A 9,895-nucleotide genomic window follows, 5' to 3' on the forward strand; every position below is an offset into this window, starting at 1 on the left:
CTCAGCAAATAACCTTCTATCTCTGCTCTTAGGTCTATACTTTAGCTCTTTTAAAATGTAGATCACCTAACTTACTCATTTTTAAGTGTGTTTTTTTGTCCATTATTTGATTTCTCTTCTTGAGAGGCTAATAACATTTAAAAGCCAAAGCCCTTCCTGCTTGGAGCCTTAGAGGCCAAAAGAGAGAGAGGAAGGACTGTAAATATTTTAAATGTAATAACCTTTCTCCTCTCTCTCTCTCTCTCATCAAGGGGCAAAAACAACTATAATTCAGTATGATAAATTCTCATGAATGAATGAATGAATGAATGAATGAATGAATGCATACATGCATGCATGCATGCAATGGAAACACAAAGAATGGGGTGAATCACTCAGTTTGGGGTGAGGAAAGCGGAAGGAGTAAATATGAAAGAACTCTTCACTGAGGGGGTAACATTTTAGCTGAGGTTAATAGACAAACATTTTTTTCTAGGCATAGAGTGTGAGGGAATTATACACAGTAGCAACAGAAATAGCAAGAGCTTTAAGGTAAAAGTGCTTTTGAGTTTTGGAGGGAGCTGAGGGCGGCCATCCTTCAAGTTTAATGGGCATGAGCTATACCCAGGGAACTTATTTAAAACGCAAATTCATGAGCAGGCACCCATCTTTTCAATATTTTTATTGATGTCCAGAAATCTGCATTTTAAACAAATTCATCCAGGTTTACCAGTCTTTGGAATATATCAGTATGGGCTGTGTGGTGAGTTGTGGCATGAAATAATGTTGCAACAGGATTGAAGAGAATAAAAAGGAATGTTTCAGGTAAGTGACAATGTGAGACAATAAGGGAGTGTATCAGAAAAATAATGTCAGGTCTTTGATTTTGTTTTGAGAGACAATGGCTTGGCAATGGAGCTATTATTTTGGTCAAAAACACCACGGTTTCACAGAGGACTTTACTGAGTGGCTGAATGAATGAATGAATTCTGAGAAAGCCAACTGCAAGTTTCCTGCTCTGTGAGCACTGCTTGGTTGGTTTAACTTGCTTGTACAGAACACAGTTGTAGAATAGCCATCCCAGAACCTTTAGTTCAAGCTTTCCAAACGCTGTCTTGACGTATGTCAAATTGATAAAGGCATGCATTGCTATGCACGTCTGCAAACCAAGCAGATGCGATTATCCTGCAGATCATCCATGTGAACAGGCTCCACAGTCGTGCAGCCAGAGCCAGATCCCAGGCCCGGGAGCTAAGATCTGGGAGGACAACGCCTCTTACATAATTTCCCAGCTCGTCCGAGGTTGGGCCTGTGATTAATGCTACATGACGGGCTTTGAACTTTCTGTTCCCATAGGTTCCCTTGCCTTCCAGACCTCCTAGCAGAGGGAACGTGTGACCTACAGATTTCACTCTGAATAACCGTCATCCAAGCTAACAACACTCTCATTGCTCTGTGGCCCCGGAGTTTCTCGGCCTCACTCCTCTGTCATTAGGCAAGTTGCCATTGGACTGTGGGAGTGTTTTTAAAGGGGGACAAGTAATAGAACTTCCCACAGACCAGTCGGTGAAGAAAGCTGCACAGGGAGGCTGAGGGATCTCCCGGGGAAAGTCAGAAGAGCCCTCGAGGATGACCAAGGTAGAGAAACTAACGGAAGGAAAGAGACCCGCTCTGTGCGCGGCATCTTTTCTAGCCTCGCAGCTTCTCTGCCCCTGGAGCTGGCGGAGCAGGTGCCACAGCGCTTCTAGCACCCACGCCAGGCAAAGACCTATCCCCGGGCGGCCAAGTCCTCCCAGATGCCCCGCTCAGCCCCACGTCCCTACTCGCAGGCCCGCACCCCCGCGGAGCCCAGGTGAGCAGCCAGCCCAGCAGCAGCGCCTCCATCTGCCCGCTCCATCCCCGTCTTTCCTGAGCCCCGCGCGTTTGCAACCTAGTCTAAGCGCCTGCGAAAATTCGTGCACACTCCCGCCTTCGAGCGGCCCCTCGGTCCCGTCTGCCATCCGGAATTGCACCTGGGCACGGGGAGGATTGGAGTGGGAGGGTGGAAGCCGGGCTTTGAGCAGAACCGAGCAGGGAGCACCCCACGGACCACTCCTCACCCGATGGCGGGCCGTCTGCGTCCCTCCCCGCAACACCCCGCTACTCACCAGCTCCAGGGCTCGCAGGAAGGCGAGGGGCTCCTTCAGCGCCCGGAAGGTGCCCGCCGAGGCCAGCTTTGGACGAACAAGATGAGAGAGAGAAAGGGAGAGCGTGAGGCTGGGTCTGGGGCGCGTCTCCGGAGCCGCGGGTCCCCAGCACCAGCCGCCCTGCCGGGTCCCGTCCTACCTGGCTCACCGGGTCCATTTCTGTGCTCGGTCTTCTCCCCCACGGTTCCCTTTCCAGGGAAGTTCGGGGGCCGCCGCGGGCTGGTCGTCAGGGCCAAGAGCCCCCTCTCAGGAGGAGGCGAGGAGGGAGGCCGGAGCGGCCGGGTGCGGGCAGGGCCCTGGGGGAGCGGGGTGCCCCGCACTGGCTCTGCGCTGTGCGCTTCTCGAAGCCCGCGTGCTGGAACCCAGCAGAGCAGCCTAAGCCGGGCGGGAAGGGCTGGGAGGGAAGGGCTGGTAGGGGGCGGTGGGGAGGGCGGGAGACCGCCGCCCGGGGAGGCCTGCCATTGGCCGGCTGCGAGCTCAGGGGGCGGGCGAGGAGGTGGGCGAGGCAGAACCGCCCACCGGTGCCGGCTCCGCCCCGCGCGCCCTCGGGCTCCGGGGAAACTTTGGGGTTTGGGGTAGAGGGAGGCAGGCTGGAACCTTCAGCAAGAAGGCTCCCTGCCTGAAGAAGGGGGTTCCAGGTGCAGAAACAGATACTCCCACTTTACAAGCGGAGTTGTGTGAGTTCTGGTGGCTTCTGAACCCCAAAAAAGACTGTTGACTTCGTGGAACATTCGCCCTGCGGCCAGGCAGAGCCAGGTGCTAGGATATAGCAAGGAACAGAAAGAGCAGAGCCTTCTCCCCACCCCCCCACCCCCCCACCCCCCCCCACCCCCCCACCCCGGGGAAGCGGAGGGTCAGGACACAGAGCATGGGGCTGCAAGGCAGAGGGAGACAGATTAATCTTAACTATGGCACAGTGTGCCAGGCGGGTAGTCCTCGTGGCCACTGGGTGAGGTCGGGAGCACATGATGCCCATTTTAAAAGCAGAATGTAGACTCAGTGAGGCTGGATTAGCCAAGGTACACAGCTGGTGCGAGGCTAAACAGGGACTGGAATTCCAGTTCCTTTAAAACTCCTGTTTCTACTGAGATCCTTGGCCTTAGATACAATCCCAAATAATGCTCCTGAATTCATCATAATTAGGACTGAGCCCTCCCTCCAAAGACAGACTCCCTTTCTTCCCTTAGTCTGCTAACCTTGCCGAAAATAATAACAAAACACTTGAGGTCTTTCTGTGAGTGAGAAATTGTGGTGAGGGCTTGTAAACGTGACTTCATTAACTACTCACAACCCCCACTAGGTTAGCAGTAGTACTGTTCCCATTTGAGAGATGAGGAAATCGAGGATGGTGGAAGGGGAGAAGGCTATTCACGGTTGTACAGCTAGCACACAATGAAGCCAGAGTTGAACGCAAAAAAAGTCAGGGAGGAATAATCTGAACTCTTAGCCACTACACCATGTAGCTGATGACACCATCCCCTCCCTTCTCTCTTTGGATTCCACCTATGAAGTGGTCTCCCGGCAACATGGATAGCCATCTGCTTACTACAAAGGTTTGCCAAAAAGGTTTGGAGTTTGTGTGTGTGTGTGTGTGTGTGTGTGTGTGTGTGTGTGTGTGTGCGCGCGCGCGCGCGCGCCAGGGGCAGGGGCGGGAGGGAGATGTATCTAATATTTAGGAGCAGAGGAGAAAGATGGAAATGAATCATTTGGAGTCTGGAAAGGTGAGGCAGCAGGCCAAAATGGGGTAAGATCGAGAGCATCCAGTGTAGATGCATCCTGCCCATGGATTTTGTTAGAGAAACACTAGAAATGTAGTAAGAACCCCAGAGGGCTCACTGCACCAAATGCAGTCAGCCCTACCACACTTCCTACATGTGATAGAGTCTGAAACAATTAGAAGCAGTTGTCTCAAAAATAAGGCAACTACAGGGGAGGGGGAGAGAACTGACATTATCAAGTACTTAGTGTGTGCCCTGCAATTTATGTATAGAATCTTCTGCTTGAAGTTACTTAGCCTATTTAAGGCCTCAATATTTTTTTTTGTTTTAATTGAATTTATTGGGGAGACATTGGTTAATAAAATTATATAGGTTTCTGGTGTACATTTCCATTACATCATCTGTATATTGTATTGTGTGTTCACTACCCAAGTCAAGTCTCCTTCCATCACCATTTATCCCCCCTCTACCCTCTTCTATCTCCCTCCCCACACACCCCTTTCCCTCTGATAATCACCATAGTGTTGTCTGTGTTTGAGTTTTTTTGTTTTTCTTAATTTCATCACCTTGTTTTTGTTTTATCTGTAAAGTGGAGGCTTAGCTCCATATCTACCTTAGCTGATTGTTATGAGGACTAGTGAGATTTTACAGATATGTGTCTGGGGCAGAGTCCCCACGTGTATTTGTTACAGCTCTCACTGCTCACACTTCTACAGAAGCAAAGGGAGGCCATTAGAGGCCTGGTCGATTGTAGCACTGTCCGGCCACTTTCTGCACTGCCCCTCTCTCATATATTCTTGATTTTTGAACTCAGGCGTTGCCATGTTACTTGCTTTGGCCAATGAAATGTGGGTAAAGGTTTTGTGGACATTTCTGGGCAGAAGTTTTAAGAATCTCTCTGTGGATGGAAGACGCTGATGACACTTTGCCATACTAGCAGTCAGCAGCTGTGCGTCACGGCAGGTTGCCCAGGACCAAACCAGAGAGGGTCGGACCTGCATTACCACCATTTGTCCACCATCCAGAACTGAAATATCATTGCTGACATGTACACATAAGGAACTGTTTGACATTGAAATTTGGACTCAAAAGAACTGTTGGCCCAGAAAGAAACTCACTACAGACTGATTCATTTGCCTCTCAGCATAACCATTATTGCTTGTCTCATTTTCGGTTCTTATAAGTGTATTTCTAGTATCACATGATCTCACTCATCTAGGGAAAATAATGAACAACATAAACTGATGAATAAAAACAGACCCGGAGACAGGGAAGCATCAATCAGACTGTCAAACCTCAGAGGGAAGGTAGGGGAGGATGGGGGTAAAGGGGAGAGATCAACCAAAGGACTTGTATGCATGCATATAAGCCTAACCTGTGGTCACGGACAACAGGGGGGTGGGGACATGCGTGGGGAGGGATTTGGGATGGGAATGGGGGGATGAGGACAAATATGTGATACCTTAATCAATAAAGAAATTAATAAAAAATAAAAAAAGAATCTCTCTGTGATCTGGCCTCTGGTTTGTTTCCTTCTAGCATGTTGAATGCATGTCTTACAGAGCAGCTGCTCTGACAGCCTGGATCCCTGCTTAAGGTTGACATAGAGCAGAGCTGCAACTAGGCCATGATGGACATGAAGCTGGGCAAGAAATGGATGTGGGGTTGTAAGCAAATGAGATTTTTGTCTTTTGTTACTGCAGCACAACATAGGGCTGGCTGGTTGAACCAAAAATACTTGACTAAGAGCTAGTAAGTAGCTGAACCAACATTGCACCCTGAGTCCATATCACCTCATTGATCTTACATCCTTGCTTTTCCCATCATAGTCAACTAACTTACGAGATATAACATCTCCTGCATGTTTATTACTGATAACAATTATCATAATAGCTAATAATTCAGTTCCTGCTACATGCCAGGAATTATGCTAAATGCTTTACATACATCATTTAGATATCACCACAATCCCCCCCCCCCCTTTATGGATACTTTATAAAGGCTTAGAAAGGCTAAATAACTTGCCCAAGGTCATCTAAACATTTGTATCTCTTTAGACAGAGGGAGTGATTTATCTAAAATATTTCCCACTTGCATTTCATTTGAGTTGTGAACTTGGCAAAGATGAAGTGTGATTACTGAGCTTATTCCCTCAGGTCTTTCTTCACACCCAAAGTTCCTCCTTGCTAATATGGTAGCAATTTTTTCCAGTCTTCCAGACACCATGTGAAGAAAGCCAGAACGGTGGCAAATGGCAATGTGATAGCTTAGACAACAATTGCAAATTGTCAAAAGATGCTCTTCACGTTCCAGAGATGCATAAGCTTCCAACAGCTGTATCTCCAAAATAACACAGAGTTCCATAACGCATTTGCAATGTTAAATATTTTGTAGACTTTGGGATTCTAACCTCTATGTTCAGTCCTGGAAATAACACTGAGTTCCCTAAAGATCTAGGTTGGGAGAAGGAGAAGGGATGATGCAAATACTGCCACAATATTACTCTCGGTGACTGAGGGGTGACCCCTTCACTTCTATCCCAACATGACAGAAGATAATTTACCACTTACTATAGCAACAGGTCAACAATCGCATGAACTTTTGTGGGGTATAAATGTTCCATTTCGGTGGCCTATGCTGATTTTATAAATCAAATAATTTTCAACTTCTTTTTTTCTTTTTCGGCCAGAGACTTATAGTTATGAAGAATTCCTTTGATACTGCAGTTGTTTTTATACAGGGTGATCAGTGCAGGGCCCTCCCCAGGAGTCATTTGGCAATGTTTGGAGATATTTTTGTCAATGCTTGGCTTGGTGCTACTGGCACCTACTGGCATCTAGAGAAGAGAGGCCAAGGAGTCAACATCCTACAATGCGGAGGACAGCTGCCCACAACACAGAATCATCTGGAAAATGTCCAGAGTGCCAAGTTTGAGAAACCCTGATTTACTCATTCAATAAGGACTGCATGCCTGTTATATAGGGCTACTGTCCCTGGTACTGTAAAGAGCGTAACAAAATTCCTGCCTTCTCAGACCTTACATTGTAGTGGGATATACTATACAAACCCAATTTGTTGGAGCTCAGTATTTGCCAAAACAAGCAAATACTAGTAAACAAAATTCAAGTTATAAAAACAACCATTTTGAATCCCAAAGAATTTATCTCTCCTCTCTCTCCCTCCCTCCCTCCTTCCCTTTCTTTCTCTTAAAAAAAAAATAATAAATCAATGAACATATCCTGGGGATGGATTGAAAAAGAAAGAGAGAAAAAGAAAAGCCAAAGTACATGAATTTGCATTATTCAGCCAAATTAAATCTTGTGTGTTTTTTTTGGGGTGGGGGGCAACATACTTGGGTTTTATCTTTCTATGTCTCTTATGGCAAAGAGAAAAAGTAAGTTAAAATTTTATCTGTAGCAACTTAATTCAGGAGGAAATACTACTCATATGTTTAATTATTTAAAATATTGGAAATAGGCACTGTCTTTCCCGGGGGCCCAAAGTGCCTTTCCCTTTCCCCTCCTCATCCTGAGTTTGAGTCCGGACTCTGAATTCTTTCCTAGCTAGAAGCCAAGTACCGAGGTCACTGAACCCAGATTTGGTCTCACCCTACCAGTCAGACACAGGATGCCCTTCTGGCCACCCACAGCATATTGTAGGCACTGTGTCTCAAATTGTTTCATCACCGATTACAAGCCCTACTCCCACTCAGGGAATACCACCTCTAGACACCATTGCCACCTCCTTCCATGCCCAGGCCTCATCATCCCTCTGACAGAGAGCAACGATCTTTTGGCTCTGAAGAAAAATGTTGCCCCCTTTCAGCAGGAAGCAGCTACAGAAGAGACCCTGCACCCCTTTTCTCTGAAAGATTTCAGAACCAAGATCCTTGAGGGGGAAAATGTTGCAGGCAGTTAGACAGACATGAGCAGAGCAAGGACAATGGGGCAGGTACAGAAGGTCATCATCGTGGAAAGCCCCAGGTACCTAGCGATGGACAACCAATTGTAGAGTGGGACCTCGCCACCAGGGTGACTTTTCCTCCACTAGCATATTGCTGGTCATGCAGTTTGGACCTTCTGACCTTTCTCCCTAGAGATAACATCCATGCAGAGATAACATCAGATGAATTTCAGCTCCAGTCCCAGATAAGCAACACAACTAGCCAAGGCTGACATCAGGACTACCTGCATTGAATAATGGTGCCAGCCAATCTATCAATCAGTGGAGACCACTACCCTGAATAGACACACCTGGAAAGCTACTGAATATTCTATTAGGATCCTCCCCTGGGACCTCCCCTAAATTCTCCGCCCTTAAAACCCTTAGGATGGAGGAGCCAGTGCCCTTTCCCTCTCAGGAGCATGCCTGTGTCTTTCCCTTTCCCCTTCCCATCCTGAGGCACGTTAGCTTCCTCACTTCCAAGCCCCGAGGGCCCTTCCTTTGCCTCCATAACTTGTTTCCTAAACCCATTCCTTCTAGAAATTACATTTTCTACCTCTGTAACTTATCCAATAAATGTTCTCTTACAAATAATAATAATAAATAAAATAAAATATTAAAAATAAGTGTTGAGCAGAAGTCATTCAAAATATTACATGTTTAACTCTCTGCTCATGCTGTTAATCTGAACTTTCCAAATCTTTCCTTACCTGGTGAGCATGAAGCAGAGGCCCATAGCACATCTGTGTAATTATCTGTTTGCTTATTTGGTCTGCATGGGACTATTGATACACAGGACAGGAGAGGGTGTGGAAATATTTTCAATAATTCTAATTGTGTCATAAATATAGCATTCTTTCTCAAGCCAAAGATCAAGTAAAGCCACCGTTACTTATTTGTGTTTCATTTTAAATGACCATCATAAAATGTGCAAGCATGTGTGTGTGTTTGGCATAAAACATCATTACAAAATAAGATTCCACAAGCTTCCTAGTGAATTCCTAGCATTGAAATAGGATTGTTCTTAATTAACAATCATAACTTATATAAAATTCAAATGTGGATAGCCGATGTGAACTCACATCATGAAACACCTTTACTATTTCTATTTCCATGTTTGTTTTAAAAAAAGATATCCCTGTAGATTTGGCCAGACTTGAATATATGCAAATTAGAGGACCAAAACTCATGTCAAAAGATTCGCCATTGACCCCAGGGAATACTAGTCATAACAGTAATCATAAGAACGATTGTTGCAGTGCGTTAAGTAGTAAGAGATGCTGGGCAGAATGCTAAGTGCCCCTGCAGGCATAACTCATTTCATACCCTCATCATCTTATAAGTATGCACCACTGCTTTTCTCCTTATGCAGATGAGAAAACAAGGCTCAAAGAAATTTAAAATCTCAGCTAAGTTTTTATGTATAGTAAACAGCACAGTCATGATTTTCCTCCTACCCTGATAACTTTGCAAAAAAAAAAAGATGATACTTTATACAGTTTCCTTTGCAAGTTTTAAAATGTCACAAGCTCTAGACAAAAAAAAAATTTCTTGTTGAAACTTCTCTGGAGAAATAAAGAAGGACTCCATTGTCTACTACTACGACTACCATTACCATTATTCCATGAACTCACTAGAACACAATTACAAAGCGCCTCCACTTGTCAAAGGCTCATTCCAATGATCTTTTTTTCATCACCAGTTGTGTTTTCTAAAAACTCATCTTTTTTTTTTTTTTTTTTTTTACATTCTCCTTGGTTCACTCCAAGGTTTTCCAGACTCATGGAGCACAACAACTTGGAGTTCATATCACATCACCCACTGCAATGTTTGAATGAGGTAAAAGAAGCCAAGGAATGGAGGCATCTTCCCCAGAAAAAGGTGCAGCATCAGAGGTGATAACATAAGTTCTGGGCTCAGATTGATTGGGTGCATCATATCCTGGCTCTATCACTTCCTAGTTGTGTGACCTTGAGCAACTCAAACTCTTGCCATGTTTCCTTATCTGTAAAATGGGTACAATGACTGTACCATCTGTATCACTTTGTATGAAGGAGTTAATGAATTCAC

The 9,895-nt window shown here is 45.6% G+C and overlaps 1 protein-coding gene across 1 annotated transcript in view; it reads right to left on the reverse strand.

Moving 5' to 3' along the window:
* SYNPR (synaptoporin) overlaps positions 1-2,649 on the reverse strand; it is a 300,995-nt gene extending 298,346 nt beyond the window's left edge. Inside the window, exons 1-2 of the mRNA XM_080671519.1 lie at positions 2,305-2,649; positions 2,127-2,192 (exon numbers count right to left, since the gene is read on the reverse strand). Of these exons, the coding sequence (XP_080527645.1) occupies positions 2,127-2,192; positions 2,305-2,322 (84 nt within the window). The 5' untranslated portion in view covers positions 2,323-2,649. The remainder of the gene's footprint in view (positions 1-2,126; positions 2,193-2,304) is intronic.
* Between the last annotated feature and the right edge of the window lie 7,246 nt (positions 2,650-9,895).

The sequence above is a fragment of the Plecotus auritus genome, assembly GCF_963455305.1.
Source record: "Plecotus auritus genome assembly, chromosome: 6".
Taxonomy (NCBI): domain Eukaryota; kingdom Metazoa; phylum Chordata; class Mammalia; order Chiroptera; family Vespertilionidae; genus Plecotus; species Plecotus auritus.